Source organism: Arvicola amphibius, chromosome X (assembly GCF_903992535.2).
Source record: "Arvicola amphibius chromosome X, mArvAmp1.2, whole genome shotgun sequence".
Taxonomy (NCBI): domain Eukaryota; kingdom Metazoa; phylum Chordata; class Mammalia; order Rodentia; family Cricetidae; genus Arvicola; species Arvicola amphibius.
Genome location: NC_052065.1, coordinates 72,541,360 through 72,563,119, shown reverse-complemented (window position 1 = coordinate 72,563,119; position 21,760 = coordinate 72,541,360). Strand labels below are relative to the sequence as shown.

The 21,760-nt window shown below is 35.0% G+C and overlaps 1 protein-coding gene across 1 annotated transcript in view; it reads left to right on the top strand.

Annotated features, from left to right (window-relative positions):
• The window catches only part of Chm (CHM Rab escort protein), a 166,086-nt gene that overhangs the window by 65,035 nt on the left and 79,291 nt on the right, over positions 1-21,760 (top strand). Inside the window, exons 5-8 of the mRNA XM_038317308.1 lie at positions 754-1,126; positions 3,550-3,666; positions 4,170-4,290; positions 5,831-6,056. Of these exons, the coding sequence (XP_038173236.1) occupies positions 754-1,126; positions 3,550-3,666; positions 4,170-4,290; positions 5,831-6,056 (837 nt within the window). The remainder of the gene's footprint in view (positions 1-753; positions 1,127-3,549; positions 3,667-4,169; positions 4,291-5,830; positions 6,057-21,760) is intronic.

Genomic DNA, 21,760 nt, shown 5'->3' with positions numbered 1-21,760 from the left:
ACAATAATGCAGCTCAGAGAGAAGAGTGAATTTTCTGGAACAGGAATTGACACTGTAGGCTAGCTGAATGTAAGTCTATACTATCAAGGTATCAGTAGACTAAAAATTCTTATTCTAGTAATAATTTTGGAAATGAAACTTTCAGTGGAATAATAAATATTAATAGTAAATAGGAAACAATGTCAAAAGTTTGTTGTAGATACCATAAAATAATAGGAAAACTGACGTGGCACACTTCCCACCACTTGACTGAGGTACCTCTGTCACACTACCAAGTCCATAGAGAACTTAAATGTTAATCTTCTGACAGATGCCATTAGTGAGCATTTGCTCTGCTCCAGGTACAGTGTTGTATTCTTTGCATGCAGTATGTCAGTTTAGTTTCAGACCAAATTTGATGGTGGGTCCTGTTATTCCTGTATAGTGTAAGACTAGAGAAGAGAAATACATTCAGAATATTAATCAGTTGGGTTTATAGATCTATCTGTTGTTGATGATTTTACTGTGTTTGTTTGCTTTTAAAATATGATTCTTTTGTCTGCCTTAAATTCTCAGAAATGCTCATGTTCATGATCTCTGATATCTTAAATTTCAAGCTTCATATTGAAACTTTAACAGTATGTACCAGAACTTAAGACAAAAGGATAGAGGTGTAAAACTTGCTATGAAAAGTTAAAAGCAATAAGAAAAATGTAGCAGGGTATAAATGTCAGAAGCATGATATTGATTATTATTATTATAATTTCTTATTAGTCAGGATTTGCACAAAGATGTTGAGGAAGCTGGTGCACTGCAGAAAAATCATGCTTCTATGACATCCGCGGACTCCGTAGAGGCTGCAGAGGCTGCAGAGGCTGCTTGCCTGCCTACTGCAGATGCATCATTAAATACCAGGAGCTGTGAAACACTAGCAGAACAAACTCAGAGCAGTGAGCTAGAGAGTTCACTAGCAGTAAATGACCCTGAAGAAAAAGAAAATCATAGTGATGATAAAACTACAGAAGAAGAGCCAAGTGAAAATGTGCCTAAAGTACAAGACACCACAGAGCCACCAAAGAAAAATAGAATTACTTACTCCCAGATTATTAAAGAAGGAAGAAGATTTAATATTGATTTAGTATCAAAAGTAAGTACCTATTTTATACATCTTAATGTAGAACAATAATAACTTTCAGTTAATTGAAAATAACATCTAGAACTCTTAAGTGTACTCTTCTTCATTTTAGTTTCTGAATTGTAAAGTGCTTTATATAAAGATAGTAAACAAAATTTTATAATTCAGTAACAAATAGGTTAAAATACATTAAAATGATAGTATTAATATACTTAACTATACTTTTAAACTATACTAAATATTTTTGTACATGAAGCATGCTTTCTATTGGGACAGGTATTTCATCCTAATACTCTAATTCATGGGCACTATGAATTTCATCAGAAGAAAATTTCTATTCAGTTTGTGTTAAAATCTCATGTTCTTTGCAATAAATTTTATATAAATGCCCCTAGCCCCTATAAAATTTAGCCTTGGAATAAATATTCAGAATAAACAAATGCATTTTTGAAAACCCCATGGTCAGGTTTTAAGACACTGGAGCATACCTCTCTAGTGGTGGCAAAGGATGTGAAGAATGTTTTTGTCTTTGCTGGTGTTTCCATAATTAGCTCTAACGTTAGCTCCTTGTAATTTCTGATGAGATTTCTGGATCATGGGAGGCTTCAATACTGCATTGGGTTCATAAGAAGCAAGGCTGATTTTGTTCAAATTAATAATTAAATATCCAGTCAAGCTTGCCATAAAGGGTGTAATAAGAGAAAAGGAAGGGGTAATTCATGCATCTCACATTTTGCTGATGAAATCTGGTATGCCCATTCACCTGTTTGCTTTGAACTTAGTGTGTGGAAATATATTTCCCTACATAAAATATTATACTATTCAGAATAGTAGATAAAAATCAACATAATTTTTTTCCAATTAAAAACTATTCTAAGTAAGCTTATATATCTCAGTTATGAAGCCAATATACCAAATAGAGAAAAAATGTTTAATAGTGATTCTGATTATTTGAGTGTAATTACAACTTTGTTTCATCTCTCATCAATATGAAATTGCCATGGTAGATTACTCAGGGGGCATTGAAAAAGATACTTATGATTAAATATGGTACATGCATTTTTTCCATGTTTCAGAAACTTATGTCTAAGATAATTTTAGTTGAAATTTGTTTTATCCTTCAGTGAAAACTGAAATTCACTTGTTTTAAGTTTTATTTGACTTAATGAGTTTTTAGTCTATATTAATATTAATTTATATAATTGCATCTCGTGATGGAGTGTTGCATTAGAAATAATTATTTTTTAAAGAACTGAAATACACTTTATTTTATAGTTAAGACTTGTCATTTTAAAAATAATGTAAGGTGTATCAGTTTTGTAGTGTGTTAGGAATGAGTTAATCAAATAACATGGCATATTTATTTAGTCAGAATATTTGGATTAATGCCTAAAAATGCCACTAACTTCGGTTGGCATAATGCTTACCTAATATTATAGTTTACAAAATTGCATATAATTTATATTGATTTTTAGATTATCTTCCTGCATGCTCAAATTATTGAAATTAAAATTTTGAACTGTCATATTTCTTTGCATAGTCAAGCATTTAATTTTTCTCTAGTTATTATGGACGTATCTTTTATCTTTAATTTTTTGAGTTATAGAATATAAATATCATGATCATAGGAATTAGCCAAATACATATTTATACATGATTGAATTTCAAACATGACTGATAATACTGTATAAAGTTTTATTGTTTTCCTCCCTGGTATTAATTATGAGGTATGGCAAATATTAGGTCAATGCTTCACACACATATCAATAGTAAAATTGTTCACTTCTTGAAATGGTCATATTATATACTTAGATTTTGGGGGGCCTAGAATTTGACTCTGTTATGGAAATGTATCACAAATCCATATGATGCCATTTTGTTTGTTTTTGATTGGCTTGTTTATATTGTTAGCATGGGGTGCTCCACTGTACTCATCTTATTATAACCAAGTGGCTCTATTTCCAGTTCAAAATCTTGTATCGAGCTTAAATCTTTAGATTCTAAAGTATCATATCATTCATATGACAAAGATATTTCAGAAGGAAATACAGTGTTCTGTTGGTGTACTGTGTGCAGTGTGACATTCTTAGCAGACCTGAGATTTCATAACTGAACGCATTAGCATTTCTGTAATGAAATTCATGGATGTTCATATCCAGACAAGAGTAGAAGAATCATTTAAGAGTTCAGGCTTTACTGCCAGAACAAGTCTTAGAGAAACCTTTTATATTATAGAATTTTTTTGGTTTCAATTTCAATAATGAACTGGGATCATTTAATGAATTATTTATATAATACTTTTACATTTAAAAAACATGTAACTTCAATTCTAGCAGGTGTGTGTGTGTGTGTGTGTGTGTGTGTGATAGTTGCCAGTTGCCGTTTTCCATTATTTTGCCTTTGATGGTATCCTCTCAAACATTTTCTACCTGCAGCTTCTCTATTCTCGGGGATTACTAATTGATCTTCTAATCAAATCAAATGTTAGTCGATATGCAGAATTTAAAAATATTACAAGGATTCTTGCATTTCGAGACGGAATTGTGGAACAGGTACTGTACCGCTCAACTGTGTGAGCCAAGTTACTATTACTCATTTAAAAAAAATAAGAAAGGACTGTAACTGTTTTCCTGGTAGGGTAGTTATTTCCATCTTTGCATGGTTGTTTATAAATGTAAATGCAAAATTTGCTTCATTAAGTTTCCTGTGATAATTTTTGAACATTTGTTCCCCAGGTTGATTTTAATGTTGAGGAATGCTAGTTTCGGACAGCAGCACTATATTTGAATTGTCATTTGTTCCCTATTATGGGTGACATGTCATTGGCCTTTTAAAGGCATGAAGAACAACTTGGCAGAATTAAGTAACAGAGCTCTCAAGTTAATTAGCTTTGTAGTTAACAGAGATGCTATTAGAGCTGATGAAAAGTGACAGGCAGCCAGAATGGAATGAAAATGATAACCTTGTAATGTGGAAAGGAATACAAAGTATAATGTGGAATATTTGTGTGATTAGCAAGCATTTTCAAATCATCTTTACTTTCAAATCTTTTCAGGTTCCCTGTTCTAGAGCAGATGTCTTCAATAGCAAACAACTTACTATGGTAGAAAAACGAATGCTTATGAAATTTCTAACATTTTGTGTGGAATATGAAGAACATCCTGATGAATACAAGGGTATTGCTTTTCATTAACTTGGGTTTTCTAATTACCTGTGATTTTAATTTTAATATGCTTCCTCAATTTGGTAAACAATTATTATTCTAAAATGTACTCTAACTCTACTGTATCCAGTAAGTTAGCCATAGCAACATGGTACTGTTTAAGTTCATTAAAAAACATGCTGAAAAGTTCATTCCTTCAGTCATGCCAGCCATATTTCAAGTGCTTGGTATCCATTTGTGTCTAGTGAGTATAATGCAGATATTTTCAACATTGCCAGAATGTCATGCCAGACTCCCATTTTTATTCTTTGTAAATTAAATACCCTGGTTAGCTGATTACTTAATCTGGGTGTGTATGACACTAGGAATTGAGCATAGGACATTGCTTATGTGATAAGACCTATTAATTGATTGTTGATATATCACATTCTTTTTTATTATTTTATCATTATTATTAATAATAAATTTGTGTAGATGTCATTTTTCAGGACTACGTTCACTTGAAATATAGAGCTATTCATTTTGATTTACATAAACGATATGTATTGTATAGTGAAAACCTCTAGATTTAGAGAAGCTATGGTTTCCAATTAGCTTTAAATGTATTATTGCAAACTTAAGGACAGTTATTTTAGTTTGTTGAAAATTCATTTAATTGTTTTAGTGTCAGCTGCTTTTTCAAGTACATGTGAGCTGGAGAATTGTGCAAAATTAAAATATTTTGTTGATAATTCATTGATAAAATTACACTGAGATTTGCATCATTGATTTGTTTTGGCACAATTGAGAAGACCTAATTCTTGGTAGTAAAGCCTCAAAAAATACCAGGTACTTCTTTCCAGTGCTTAAACTAAAAGTCTCTCAGTCAGTTAATTTCTGTTATTTTTATTGACTTATATTATTTCCCTAAAGTAATGTACTTTGTTGCATCATTATTTTCTCCCAGTAGTAAAGCATTTACTTGTTTTCTGTTATGTAATGAAAGGAATAGGTTTATAGGGGTTCTTTATTGTTTGAAGTGTGATTGTCAGCATTTTGGGTTCCAGGAGCCAGAAAGAAATTAGTTTCATTATTTTTTTAGTAAAAGTTTTTATTCTAGGTTTGAATGCAAATATATATTTAACAAAAGTAAAATGCAAAATGTAACAGAAGTGACATTTTTATTAATGCATTTTATCAGTTCATTATATTTTATCTTGCTTAATATTTTCACATGTGTTGACATTATTCTATAGTTTAAATGCTAATGAATTGAGGATATTGCCACCCACCATAATTCATTGAGTTATTTAATGTCTTTTTAGATTTTTATATCAATAAAATACTAAATAAAGATTTATTATTTAAATTTTAAAAACTGTGCCATCAAATCATTTAGGATAATGAGGTTGTTTCTATATTTTGTTCTTAAGACCAATAGTCCAAACTGTAGTGATAATGACCACTTGTATGCTGTTTGAAGTCTAAAAGATTTGGCTATATTAATGTGTGATGTTTTTAAATAGAAATTAAATTTGGTTTTAATTTATAAAATTTTATCTTTCTTTTCATAGCATATGAGGAAACAACATTTTCTGAATATTTAAAAACTCAAAAATTAACCCCCAACCTGCAATATTTTGTCCTGCATTCAATTGCTATGACATCAGAGACAACAAGCCCCACTGTAGATGGTCTCAAAGCTACCAAAAACTTTCTTCACTGTCTTGGGCGGTATGGCAATACTCCATTTCTGTTTCCTTTATATGGCCAAGGAGAACTCCCTCAGTGTTTTTGCAGGTAAGTTAAGATTTCTGTCTTTTAAAAGAATTGTATGAATAACATGAAAATTAAGCAAAGCTGAGCTTGGTGGTGCATCCCTGTATGCCTAGCATGTGGGGTGTAATGGCAGGACTATTAGGAATTTAAGGCCACTCTTTTTTTATTTTTTAGAAAGAATACAAACTATCTTTTTTCATTTTCCATACCAGTCCAGTTCCCACTTCCTCCCCTCCTTCCATTCTCTTCTACTTACCCCCTAACTCACCCCCCCCCCATCCCCTCCTCAGAGCAGGTAAGGCACATTGCTTTGAGGAAGGTCCAAGGCCCACCCTACTATATCTAGGCTGAGCAAGGTATCCATCCAAAGAGAATAGGGTCCCAGAAAGCCAGTACAAGCAGTAGGAATAAATCCTGGTGCCACTGCCAGTGGCCCCTTAGTCTGCCCCAGCCATGTGACTGTCAACCCCATTCAGAGGGACTAGTTTGGTCCTATGCTTGTTCCTTCCCAGTCCAGCTGGAGTTGGTGAGCTTCCATTAGCTTAGGTAAACTGTTTCAGTGGGTGTCCCCATCATCGTCTTGACCTTTTTGCTCATATTGTCACTCTTCCAACTCTTCAGCTGGACATTGGGAGCTCAGTTGCGGGATGAAAGCTCTGTGGTGATATTTAAGATATTCATCAGTCTGACAACAGGGCAAGGCCAGTCTGGGCACCCTCTCCTCTATTGCTTAGGTTCTTAGCTGGGGTCATCCTTGTGGATTCCTGGGAATTTCTCTAGTGCCAGGTTTCTTGCTAGCCCCATAATTGCTCCCTCATTCAAAATACCTCTTTCCTTGCTCTCATCTCTGGCCTTCCTCCATTTCCACTATCCTGTTACCTCAAGTTCTACCCCCTCCCTTCTCTCCTAGTCTTCCCCTTCTGCCCTCCCTATTCTACCCACCCCCACGCTCCCAATTTTGTCAGGTAATCTTGTCTATTTCCCCTTTCCATGTAGCTCTATGTATGTTTTTTCTTAGGGCTCACCTTTTACTTAGCTTCTCTATGATCATGAACTATAGGCTCAATATCCTTTGCTTTACAGCTAGTATCCACTTATGAGTGAGTGTATGTATCATGTTCATCTTTCTGGGTCTGGGTTACCTCACTCAGGATGTTCTTTTCTAATCCCATCCATTTGCATGCATATTTCAAGATGTCATTGTTTTTTACCACTTAGTAGTACTCTAATGTGTAACTGTACCACACTTACTTTATCCGTTCTTCAGTTGAGGGGCATCTATGTTGTTTCAAGCTTCTGGGTATTACAAATAATGCTGCTATGAACATAGCTGAACAAATGCCTTTGTAGTATGATTGAACATCTTTTCATTTATCTATCTGTCTGTCTGTCTGTCTGTCTGTCTATCTATCTATTTATTTATTTAAAATTTCTACCTCCTCCCATCCTCCCATTTCCCTCCCACTCCCCCACTCCCCCTCCCCTCGCTCTCTAGTCCTAAGAGAAGTCAGGGTGCCCTGCCTTATGCCCAAGAGTGGTATTGCTGGGTCCTGAGGTAGGTTGATTCCCAATTTTCTGAGAAGCTGCCATACTGATTTCCAAAGTGCTTGTACAAGTTTGTATTCCCACAAGCAATGGATGAGTGTTCCCTTTACTCCACATCCTTTCCAGCATAAGCTATCATTGGTGTTTTTGATCTTAGCCATTCTGACAGGTATAAGATGGTATCTCAGAGGCATTTTGATTTGCATTTCCCTGATGACTAAGGATGTTGAACATTTCCTTAAGTGTCTTTCGGCTATTTGAGATTCTTCTGTTGAGAATTCTCTATTTAGTTCTGTACCACATTTTAAATCGGGTTATTTGGAATTTTGAAGTCTAATTTCTTGATTTCTTTATATATTTTGGAGAACAGACCTCTGTTTGATGTGGGGTTGGTGAAAATCTTTTCTCCTGCAGTAGACTGCCTTTTTGTCTTAAGCTTCTCAGTTTCAGGAGGTCCCATTTATATATTGTTGCCCTCAGTGTCTGTGCTACTGGTGTTATATTTAGGAAGTGGTCCACTGTGCCCGTGTATTGAAGGCTACTTCCCACTTTGTCTTCTGTCAGGTTCGGTGTGGCCGGATTTATATTGAAATCTTTTATCTATTTGGACTTGAGTTTTATGCATGGGAATAGATATGGATCTATTTTCATTCTTCTACCAGCACCATTTGTTGAAGATGCTTTTTTTACATTGTATATTTTTAGCTTCTTTGTCAAAAATCAGATGTATGTGGATTAATATTTGGGTCTTTGATTTGATTCCATTGGTCAACCTCTCTGTTTTTATGCCAATACCAAGCTGTTTTCATTACTGTAGCTCTATAACACAGCTTGATGTCAGGAATGGTGATGCCTCTGGAAGTTTGTACAGTATTTTTTTGGCTATGGTAGTTTTTTTCCATATGAAGTTGAATATTGTTCTTTTCAAGATCTGTGAAGAATTGTGTTGGGATTTTGATGGGGATTACATTGAATCTATAGATTGCTTTGGAGGATTTCTATTTTTCCTATGTTGATCCTACCTGTCCAAGAGCATGGGAGATCTTTCCATTTTCTGGTATCTTCTTCAATTTCTTTCTTCAAAGACTTAAAGTTCTTGTTAAAGAGGACTTTCACTTCTTTGTTTAGTGTTACCCCAATTTATTTTGTTATTTGTGCCTATTGTGAAGTGTGTTGTTTCTCTGATTTCTTTCTCAACTTCTTTATCATTTATATATTGGAGGGCTACTGATTTTTTTTTGAGTTGATCTTGTATCCTGCCACATTATTGAATGTATTTATCAGCTGTAGAAGTTTTATAGTAGAGTTTTTGGGGTCACTTATGTATACTGTCTTATCATCTGCAAATAATAAAAGTTTGACTTATTCCTTTCTATTTTGAATCCCCTTTATCTCCTTTTGTTGTTGTTGAATAGACATGGACAGTGTGGACAGCTTTGTCCTGTTCCTGATTTTAGTGGGATCGCTTTGAGTTTCTTTCCATTTAATTTGATGTTGGCTGACGACTTGCTGTATTGCTGTATATTGCTTTTATTATGTTTAGATATGTTCCTAGTACCCTTGTTCTCTCTAAGACCTTTATCATGAAGGGGTGTTGGATTTTGTCAAATACTTTCTCAGCATCTACTAAAATGATCATGTGGTTCTTTCTTTCAGTTTATTTATATAGTAGATTACCTTGATAGATTTTCATATGTTGAACCATCCCTGCATCTCTGGGATGAAGCTGACTTGATCCTAGTGGATGATTTTTTTGATGTGTTCTTGGATTCAGTTTGCCAGTATTTTATTGAGTATTTTTGCATCTATGTTCATGAGTGAGATTGGTATGTAATTCTCTTTCTTGGTTGAGTCTTTGTGTGGTTTTAGTATCAGGGTAACTGAAGCCTTATGAAAAGAATTTGGCAATGTTTCTTCCGTTTCTATTATGTGGAACACTTTGAGGAGTTTAGGTATTAGCTTTTCTTTGAAGTTCTGGTAGAATTCTGAGCAGAATCCATCTGTCCCTGGGCTTTTTTTGTTGTTGTTGTTGTTTGAGAGGCTTTTGATGAGTGCTTCTGTTTTCTTGCAGGTTATAGGTCTGTTTAAATTGTCCACCTGGTCTTGATTTAATTTTGGTATGTGGTACCTATCCAGAAAATTGTTCATTTTTTTCCATTTTTTAATTTTTTGTAGTACAGGTTTTTTAGTATGAGCTAATGATTCTCTGGATTTCCTCAGTGTCTTGTTATTATGTCTCCCTTTTGATTTCTGATTTTATTAATTTGGTTTTTTTCTTTCTGCCTTTTGATTAGTTTGGGGAAGGCTTTGTCTATCTTGTTGATTTTCTCAAGAACCATCTCTTTGTCTCATTGGTTCTTTGTATTGTTTTCTTTATTTCTGTTTTATTGATTTCAGCCCTCAATTTGATTATTTCCTGTCATCTACTCCTCCGGGTGAGTCTGCTTCCTTTTGTTCTAGAGCTCTCAGGCATGCTGTTAGGTCACTAATGTGTGCTTTCTCCATTTTCCTTATGTGGGCACTTAATGCTATAAATGTTCCTCTTAGCACTGCTTTCATAGTGTCCCATAGGTTTGGGTACGCTGTGCATTCATTTTTGTTGAATTCTAGGATGTCTTTAATTTCTTTATTTCTTCCTTGACCCAGAGTGGTTCAATAGAGCACAGTTTAATTTCCATGTGTTTGTGGGCTTTGTGAAATTAGTGTTTTTGTTGAGTTCTAATTTTAAACGATGGTGATCCAATAAGATACAGGGGGTTACTCCAATTTTTTGTATGTGTGGAGGTTTGCTTTGTAACCGAGTATGGGGTCAGTTTTAGAGAAGGTTCCATGAGGTGCTGAGAAGAAGGTATGTTCTTTTTTTTTTTTTTTTTTTTTTGGTTTTTCGAGACAGGGTTTCTCTGTAGCTTTGGAGCCTGTCCTGGAACTAGCTCTTGTAGACCAGGCTGGCCTCGAACTCACAGAGATCCGCCTGCCTCTGCCTCCCGAGTGCTGGGATTAAAGGCGTGCGCCACCGCCGCCCGGCAAGAAGGTATGTTCTTTTGTGTTTGGGTGGAATGTTTTGTGGATATCTGTTAAGTCAGTTTGAGTCATGACATCTGTTCTCTTATTTATCTGTTAAATTTCTCTCTTGTTGACCTGTCCATTGTGGAGAGTGGAGTGTTGTAGTTTCCTACTATTAGTGTGTCGGGTTTCATATGCAATTTAAGCTTTAGTAATGTTTCTTTTACATATGTGGGTGATCTTTTATTTGGCACATAGGTGTTCATGACTGAGACTTCATCTTGATGGATTGTTCCTTTTATGATTATAAAGTGTCCTTCTCCACATCTTTTGATTGATTTTAGTTTGGAGTTGATTTTGTTGGATATTAAGAGAGCTACACCCGCTTGTTTCTTAGATCATTTGATTGGAAATTTTTTTCCCAACCCTTTACTCTGGGGTAATGTCTGTCTTTGAGGTTGAGGTGTGTTTCTTGTATACACCAGACAGATGAATCCTGCTTTTGTATCCATTCTCTTAGCCTGTGTCTTTTTATAGGTGAAATGAGTTCTTTACAGGTGAAATGAGTCCTTTGATACTAGGAGATATTAATGATCAGTGATTGTTAATTCCTTGTCTTTTTTAGAAGGGGTTGAGTGATACTGTGTGTGTTTCCCTTCTTTTGGTTTTCTTGGTGTGAGGTTATCTTTTACCTGTATATTTGTGGGTGCAGTTAGCTTCCTTGGGTTGGGGTTTTCCTTCTAGTACTTTCTGTAGGGCTGGGTTAATGGATAGGTATTATTTAAATCTGGTTTTGTCATGGAATATCTTTTTCCATCAACAGTGTTGAAAGCTTTGCTGGGTATAGTAATCTGGGCCTGCATCTGTGGTCTCTTACTGTCCGCAGCACACCTATCCAAGACCTTCTGGCTTTCATGGTTTCAATTGAAAAGTCGGGTATAATTCTAATAGGTCTACCTTTATATATTACTTGACCTTTTTCCTTTGCAGCTCTTAGTATTTTTCTTAGTTCTGTATGTTTTGCATTTTGATTATTATATGGCAAGCGGATCCAGTCTATTTGGTGTTCTGTAAGCTCCTTGTACCTTCATAAGGATAACCTTCTTTAGGTTGGGAAACTTTTCTTCTATGATTTTGTTAAATATATTTTCTGTGCTTAAGGCCACTCTTGACTACATAGCACATTGAGGCCAGGCATAGTTATAGAAGTTCCTATGTCAAAATAAATTCATTCAATTTTTATAGGAAGTTTCATGTTTATTGGTTGCATCTAAATGATATATTCAGTTTGGCATGTTTTTGAACCTTATAAAATATTATAAGTTGCTGTTGTCATCCAACATTATGTTTCAACAATGTATATATGAAATGAATTTGCTGCAAGCTGCTGGGGTCCCGAAAGCAGCCAGTCCCAAGCAAGGACTGCACATGAGACCACTAGGCAGGAAGGTGGCTGGTCCCCAGCCAGCCATGTGGGCAGCTGGCTGGTCCCTGGCAAGCCATGCTGCAGCTCCCCAAGTAGCTTGCTGCTGGATCCCTGGCAGGCAGGGGGCATCAGGTCCCTAGAGCAGCCAGTCCCAGGCAGGGCCGGAGCATGAGACCACACGGCATGTCTCCAAAGGTGACTGGTGGGCGGTGGGCAGGCAAGGGGCAGACAGATAGGCGCACACCATGCAGAGTGAAGTTAGACATTTATTAGGTGAGTTATGGAGGGCAAGGGAAAAGGTGAGGAAAGGAAAGAGAGGAGAGAGAAGAGAGACAGAGAAGTGGGGAGAGACGCAGAAGCTGCCTCTTCGATAGAGGGATGGAAAGAGAGAGAACCAAGGCCGGAAGCTGAAGATCAGCCTGCCTAGAAGATGGGGGAACAAGGGAGCGTGGCCTGTCTCTTAAAGAGACAGAACAATCATTACAATATATACATTTTAATCTTTTATATTTATATTTTATTCATATTTATTATATTATATTTTATATAATTTTCATTATTAGATAGGTCAGTTGTGAATGTACCATAAACTACTTTTTCCATGTTGATGTTTTTCTATTAACATCCTATGTATGTGTCTTTGTTAGTGTTTCTGTTGGTATGATTAAACACCATGACCAAAACAACTTGGGGAGGGAAAGGGTATATTTGACTTACACTTCCATATCATTGTTCATCATCAAAGGAAGCTCAAACCGAGCAGGAACCCGGAAGTAGGAGCTGATGGAGGGGTGATGCTTACAAGCTTGCCCTCAGTGGCTTACTCAGCCTGCTTCCTGTAGAACCCAGGACCACCAACCCAGGGATGGCACTACCCACAAAGTGATGGGCCCTTCCCTATTGCTCACTAATTAAATGGTTACAGCTAAATATTATAGCAGCTTTTTCTCAATTGAGTCTCCTTCCTTTCAGATAAATTCTGTAGTTTTTTTGTCACATTGGCAAAAGACTAGCCAGCACAGTATGTCTTTTATGTGGTCAAGACTTTCTTTAGGAGTTAGAAAGATGGAGCTGTAGATAAAGAATGCTTGCTATGCGAGCATGAGGATCTGAGGTCGCATCCTCAGAACCCATATGAAAAGCCTGTAACTCTAGGGCTCTGTGGAAGAAGTCTGAGACTCAAGGATCACTGTAGCTTGCTGCCACAATCCTAGCTTCAAGTTTAGAAACTTGTCTTAATTTTTCTAAGCATGACTAAGATGCCTTATGGAAGGAAGCATTTATTTGGGCTTGCATTTCCAGAGGAATGGGAATCCCATCATGGTGGGGAACCATAGCAGCAAGTATGGTGGCTGGAGCAGGAAGCTCATCTCACATCTTCATTTGAAAGCAGGAAGCAAAATGAACTTAATGTGTGAGGAGACTAAACACTCAAAGCCTACTTGTAGTACTATACTGCCCCCGCAAGGCTGTACCAGCTAAACCTCCCCAAATAACTCCAGCAGATATTGAGGGATGTTCTCATTCAAACCACTATGTCTTGTTGCAAGGGAATACGGTGAAATGTGATGGAGCAGAACACTCAGGCACAGGCACACACACATACTCATGTAAACATGTATAAGGACTGCCATTAAGATACATACCTAAGAATGAACTTTTAAAAAATTTATTATGTATGAGTGCTTTTCCTACAGTATATATGTGCATTACATGTGTGCCTGGTGTCCACAGAGGCCAGAAGAGAATGTAGGATCCACTGTAACTAAAGTTACAGATGCTTGTGTGCTGATATGTGGTAGCTGAGAATCAAACATGGGTCCTCTGCAAGAGTAGCCAGTGCTCTTAACCAGTGAGTCATCTCCAGACATGAATGGGTTATTTTTTAGGCATAGCATATGTGTTTTATATTTTACTATCATAATATTATTTGGTTAGTTGCTGCCCTTTTCTTCATGATTTATAGGATTTTAAGTGTATTCTGATTATTGATCATAGCTAATTTTTTTTGTTTGTGTGTCACAAGTAAATTGTTAAGATAATATAGTTAGATTCAGGAAGCTATGTTATATTACCAGTCATAGTATAACATAGTAGTTAAGAATATGAGATTTGTAGATATACTGCTTTTGTTTAAGTCAGAGTGTCTCTGTATACTGCCATTGTAACCTTGAAGAAGTTTTATAACTCTATTAGATTTCTGCAAATTAAGTTTGCTGTTTGAGTTGTTTCAGTTAAATCTTTGTTTATTAATTTTTGTTCTTTCCTGTCTCTGTGGCTTTGCTTGTAGGCGACTTAATTTAGTTCTTTTGTATTCTTCCTTTCATTTCTCAGTTATTAGGCTGAAACTTGAAACTTGTTTGATGTAATAGTGGAACTGATCCCTCCTTGAAATCAGATCTCTAACCCCCAAAGTCTTAATCTTGGTAACCTGTGTGTGTGTGTGTGGTTGACTTGAATCCATACCAGTACCATTATTGATTAACACATATTTTATGGATAGTTCTTGTAACATTACTGCAACACACAATTTCTTGGAGAGACAAACTGCTTTTGTGATGTTTTATACCATCAGAATTTTAAATGGACATGTGTAACACCTGAGTTTGCTGACTATAAAATGCGATAGTAATGAAATGATTGCAGTAAGACAGTATGTGTAGTAATGAGCTGTGGGCCAGCTTCCTTGCTATCTTATGCCCCAAAATAACAACACACAAACTGTATTCATTTAAACCAGCCTCTTACTCACATCTTGATTAACCCATATCTAATATCTGTGTAGCACCACAAAGTGGTGCTTTACTGGTAAGATTCTAGCATACGTCCATCTTGGGCTGGAGCTTCATGGCGTCTCACCTGGTGGCTGACTTCATGGCGACTGTCCCAGAGAGCAGAGGCAGGGTGACTGTCTCACTTAGGAGAGGCGTGGCATCTGACTGAGCCATCTACCTCACTTCCTTCTTCCTGTTCTGTCTACTCCACTCACCTAAGGGCGGGCCAAGGCAGTTTCTTTATTAAAACAGAAGACCCTCCCAAATCAAGTATGGACCGCATTTATTTTTGTGTTGTTTATTTTTCTCTCCACAGTGAATGGTACCATATATAGTTTCTATGTCTGAGTGTGTAAAACTTTGATTAATATTAACTTTTCATGATACTGTAGTTTTTAAAGCTCCATAATGTACATCTATTATTTTATCATGGTAAATGATAAAATATAATATTATTTATGTGTTTTATGTTTTGAAAAGTCAACTATATTAGTTTCCTTGTTTGTGTGTGTGAAAAATATGTAGCTCAGGCTAGCCTCAAACTCACCATTCTGCTTTAGCTTCTGACACACTCAGATTTACATAAGCATGTCCCACCACACTCAGCTTAACTTTTTATCTAGTGAAAACTTTTAAATTATGAACATACGCAGGAGTTATTTTATATCTTACTAGTTTTTATGTATTTTGTTATCAATTCTAATTTTTCATTTTTATTAAGGTTTATTCATTGAATTTACAGTTATTAAGGTATTTAAGAATAACTAACTTACACATTTTTGCTCTCAGTATTAAATTTAATTGTATTATGAAGACAGAAATATTTTGGGGATACTGATTTTTTAAGCTTTGTGACTTAGTATAATCATCAGATTTTATAATTTCTATTTTCTCAAAAACATTTATACAATTGAAAGGTACATAATTATCTGAGAATTGTTTTCAGAGTTCAGCAAATCAAGCTTAAGTTGTAGTTTTCAAATTAATTGTAATTTAATTTTAAAATAAAATTTTCTTTTATTGAATTTTATTCCTGTTGGTTTACCAATATTTGAGTTTTTTTCAAATCTCCATTTTGATATTGGATTTGTCAATTTTTCCCTGTAATTTCATCAAAGCTTACTTTATATTTGTTGTGTCATTTATTAAAACCATAGAAATTTGTCAACATTTCCTAATAACTTTAATATTTTAATTATCTGCTGTTTTTGTTATCCTTATTTTTTTCTTCAAACGTCTGCTTCACCTAATAGTTGAATAAGTTTTGAGCACTTATTTACGTGCCACATCTTTGTGTCCTTTTCTTTTCAGTGTTTCAGAGTCTGTGATTGGGCTCTATTAGCATAGTCGTGCTTGTGTTTGGTACTCATGCTGAGCTCAGCTGAGTCCTACTAGCTGCAGTATGCTTCTTTCCTCTCCTTTGCAACCTTTCCCCCTAGAATTTTTGTATCAGAAAATAACTATATCTGTTGGCTTGCTTTAACCTTTTGATTGAATGGAACTTACAAATGAATCTAGGTTGACAGTTTCTTTCACTATTTTTAATGTTTATTCTGTTACTTATATCTCATTTTTTGCTCTTGAAAAGTTTGAAGTCAGTCTAATTTGTGGTTTCTTCGTAAGTTGCATCTTTTCTTTGAACTTTTTTTTAAGATAGTGTTTTCAATGTCCTACATTTTTACTACACTGTCTTATAAAGTATTGGTTGGGTTTTTTCGTGTTATGAGTGTCTGTGTATGTTTTAGTATAGGTATATCCACCAATTTGTGTGCAGACTCTCGGAGGTTAGAATTTTACATTCTCGTTCTGTTTAATATATACTTCCATATGGTCTATTAGTATCATATTTCCTCCTCTATTGCTTTCCTTGCATCTGGTCACTCAGAATTTTAGGTAGTTTATATTTCTGGAGTTACTTGCTTTTATCAACATGTCACTATAAACTTGAGGTCCTATAGTTACTTTCCAGGACCTTCACTTAGTTATGGAACTCAGTATACAGCTCCACTGTAGTGATACTGGCACAAAGTGTTTGAACACATAATTGTCTGAAGTGTTTATTACTCAAAGCTGTAATTTCAGCCCTAGTTTTTTATTGTGTTCATGTGGGTGTTTCAGGGGATGAGATATTTATCCTGGGCACTTGCTTTCATTCAGTCTTAGGAGTGCAGTAAGAATTGTTTTGTGTAAAATTAGATTTTTTTTCAGTGTGAACTGATTGTTCTATTATTATAGTATACATTACAAAGTATCAATGGAAGCATGTATTTTCGCATTTTTATTTCCTAAATATTTGATTATAAGAATGTGACCAATTTCTGAATATTATAAATCACTTTCTTCCTCCTAAATAGGAGACAAAGTAAAGATAATGGAGGACTTTTGGATCCTTAGAGCCATAGCTCATCCTATTAATTGAAATTAAGTAGGGACTTTTGATCTTCCTGCATCTGCCTCTGCATCATATCCTGCTGGTGTGTACCACACAGATTATATTTAGGTATACATGTGTATGTGTACCTAAGTATAAATATAATCTATAAATAATACATAAATATGTATGTATACACACATATTCATGTGCATCTATGCATGCTATAACAGTAAAAAAAAATGAGTCCATGAATTTGATGGAGATCGGGGAGGGGTGTATAGGACAGTTTGGAGGGAGAAAAGGGAAGGGAGAAATATAATTAAACTATAATCTCAAAAACACAGAAAAAAAATTTTAAAAGAACTTAAGTAGGGTGCTTTATCTTATTTTTCTTAGTTACTCCTTCATGTATAATTGCTGTTTCTTGTGGGGTTTTATTTTTTCAGAAACTATAGTGTATTTTTTTCTATTGCCACATTCATACCTACCAAACTAGGTAAAGAACAGGGAAAGAATAAAAAATTCCTTGTGAAGTAATCTGCAGCACACTGACATTTATTAATACTTTATACAGATGGAATAAGCAACCAAGCATCAGGTTGCACAATTGCAATCCTGTCACCATGAGTTTGAGGCCAAAATGTGCTATACAGTGAGGCCCTATCTAAAATTAATCATATAATAAGCAGTAGTCTTTTTCTAAAAAAAAATTGAAATTCTTAATAGACCCAAGTTTGAAATTTGTGAGTGCAGACATGATACCACAAGTGGAGAAGACCACATGTTACCTGGTACTTCATAGCCTAAACACCCATGCATCAAACATATTGTTTTACCTTACCTTCATGTTTTGTTTATTAGGTATATATTAAATACAAATTAATTACTATTTGAATTTGGGTCTCATCACTATGATACGTTGTCACCTTTTGTATATTAAAATATTCCAAAATACGAAAATATTTCAGAATGAGACTTTTCTGTATTATTTCTTAGACAAACAAGAACAATTTCTCCTAAATTGGTGCTTAATCACTTATTGTTTGTTGTTCCTCATTTTTTTCTTTTTATTCATTCTTCTCTCATACAGTACATCATAACTTCAGCATCTTCTCCCTGCACTCTACTCCTCCCAGTCCCACTTTATCTCTCCTCTCCTCCAGATCCACTCCTCCTTTGTTTGCCTTCAGAAAAGAGCAAGCTTCCCAGTTATATTAACCAAATATGGCATAACAAGATACTAGGCACATCTCCTCATAGTAAGGCTGGATGAGGCCTTCCCAGGAGGAAGAAAAGGGTTTCAAGTGCAGGCAAAAGAGTCAGAGACAATCCCACTCCCACTGTTAGTGTCCCATACATACCTGGAGTTAAACAATCATAGCATATGTACAGAAAAACTAGCGCAGATCCATGCAGGCTCCCTGCTTGCTGTTTCAGTCTCTTTGAGCCCCTGTGAGCCCTGCTTAGTTGATTCTGTGGGCTGTGTTTTCCTGGTGTCCTTGATCCTCAGGCTGCTACAATACTTACTGAAGTTTCCCAAATTCCATTTCATGTTTGGCTGTGGGTGTCTGCATCTGATCCAATCAGCTGCTGGAAGAAGCCTCTGTGATGACAGTTGGGCTAGGCACAGATCTATAATCTTTGTTAGGAATCATTTCATTGACATTTTAAGGCTAAACTACTATCAAACTTCCTTTTTATTCTTTTACTGAGCTTGCATCAGTATTGTGCCTGTGGTTCAAATTTGATGTTACAAAAATTGTACTTGATCTTCAACTTCAAATATTTTCAAGGAATGGTACAATGAATGTATGTATACTAAAAACAACAAACAAATCATTCCCTGTAATACTTGAAATATTATATTATACATTTAACTAGTTCTTTAGTAATTAACACTACTGTGAGTTCTTGGTGTGTTTTATATACTGGTACTGAATTACAGTAAAAAATGCTTTACTTTGCTTGGGGATACGATTTTTTAAAGTTTTTAATGAATTTACTGCATAATTCACTAATTTCATGTAAATATTGATCTGTTTATATCCTAAACTACTGACACTACCACTGTCTATACATCATAGCCTACACTTTTTATCACCAGGTTATCAGATTAAGGTGTCACCTGTTCTGTGATTTCTAACCACCATTCTGTATTCTGTTTTAATATAAGCCTCTTAAGCATTTCTCACAGCCAGTTACAGCGTGTTCTCATCAAGGCTACTGTTATAAATGGTGTGCATGCATATTTATGTGAAGGATTCAAAGACATTTGTAAGTCATATCCTTGCATCCTAAATGAATTCTGTGTAAGCAGTATAACATTTTAACTACTAGAGATAACTTCCATGAATAATGCCTTTTGAGGCTTTTATCATTTTAAATAGGTTTTGTTTTTTTTTTAGCAAAGGAAATGAAGCTTATTTATTTTGCTACCTAGTAGACATTAATATGTCAGGGCATATAACTTGGACCATATTGGAAGGAAAGTCATGGAAACCTATGTATTTTCTAGTCTAGCAAGTCTTACAATTTTCTTTACTATGCTTCAGTTGGTTAGTATATTTTTTTATGGCACACTGGACAGACGATGTGTCCAGTATATAGATTTTTTTTAAAAAAGAGTTTATTTTTCAAACAAGTTCTTTTCTGCCCCTTACTTTAGGAATTTATTGCTGCTATCTGTGTAGTTGATGACATAATAACTTTTAGAACTACTTTCTAGTTCAGAATTGATTTTATGTAGTGGCATGTTTTTATAATCTGAGAAATGGAGCAGCACAGTGCAAGCAAACCAAATTTAATTTCTTTATTCATTCACTGTGCGCATGTGTGTGTATGTGTGCTCAAGCATGTGCACACCATACAAATCGCACAGTGTGTATGTAGATTGTAAAGACCAATTTGAAAGTATTATGTTTTTCCTTCCATTGTGCAGTTCTGGGGTTCAAATTCATGTGCATTATGCTTGGCAGCAGGTGACTTTACCTGTTGAGCCCTCTCACAACAATGAGCAAACAGATTTTGCATATTTTATAAGTAGAAAGGGACTGTCCAGAGAGTTTTGTGTAAGGGAAAAATGGAAATAAGGGAGTATTTCACACTTTGCTCAGTAATTTAGTCTTTTGTGATTTAATGGCCTGTATTTGATCTCATTTTATCCTTTCAATGTGGAAAACTATTTAAAATGAACAATGGGAATGTTTCAGTTCTAGCATACGTGTATAAACACATATGCGTGTATATGTGTTTTTATACCATGAACACTCAAATAATCACCATCGACCTTTTTTTAACTGAGTGTTCAGACTCAGTGTCTCCTTGCATGTTATTTGTGAAAAATCAAATAATTGCCATATAATATGTAAGGAAAGACCTCTGTTATTGTAGATATCAAGCTTATCTCTAAATTATTAAATTTTAAAACAGCATGAGCGAGACCCAGATGTACAAAATATGTGAAGGTATGTATGCATCTTTAACAACATTTATTCAAGATTATTGGAACAACAGGAATGGAAAGGAAAGGAAGTATCCTCCATTGGATGCATTCAATTAGTGATTTCAGAATTCTATCCCAAATGGGGCATGCAGATGCTGCTTTGATTTGATGGTAACCATTGGTTTAGATTTTTAATATAGACTGAAATATTTGGTATTGCTGTGCCATTTGGTTTTGAAAGCCTTTAGTTAAGAATTCAGCATTAGGCAATCAGGAGATCAATATGTTTACTTTAATGTTTTGTGGGTTCCTTTTGGACATATCATAGTAGAAAATTCCTTTCAGGCTAAAGAAATCCACTTATTTCATTTTTTAATAATCAGGACTTTTTTTCCTCCAAGGAGTTTTTAGAATCATAAGAGGCATTTGTTAATTTGGATAAATATATCTGAAAATGGGGGGAAGTCTTAAATGACCAGATAATAAACTTTGAAACACACACACACACACACACGTATACATACACACACATACAAATACATATAATTTCATAAGAAGTCAGAAAGAATGAAATATGGGTTTTTGATGTCTGTTTCACTGTTATTGCCAATGACAAGTATGCTTTATATTTTTGTCCTTTAAAAGAAATCCCCTTAATCTCTTTTAATACAAAGACCAGACTATAATTCTGGGAAAAGTGAACTGGGGGAATGTTCATAGAAGTTGTTTTGACTGGCTGTCTGATATTACAAATGAGAATAATCAAAATAAAAGGATACTGAGGCTAGAATACAGATTTCCTAATATTCATTTTTGTGGCTCTTAAAGTATGCAATAGGCCAAATAACTTTTCCTGAAAAAAAGGAGATACGACAAAGCTTCTTAATCTACAGTATATTAATCATTGGAATTTGTACATATGAAATATTTTACTGTGGGTTTTTAATATAACAGAGCCATAGTTTCTTCAGGTTTTCACAGGCAACTAAGATTTAAAGGAATTTAGCCATTGCTATGAATTTTCATTATTTAATATTGTTAAGAGATCATGAAATCAAAGAGTCCCAAGGAGTGAATTGTAAGGGTGCTTCAGAGATCTATAAGATATATGCTGTGTGTCAGGACACTAATATACTTCTTCCAGTTGGATACAGATGGCTA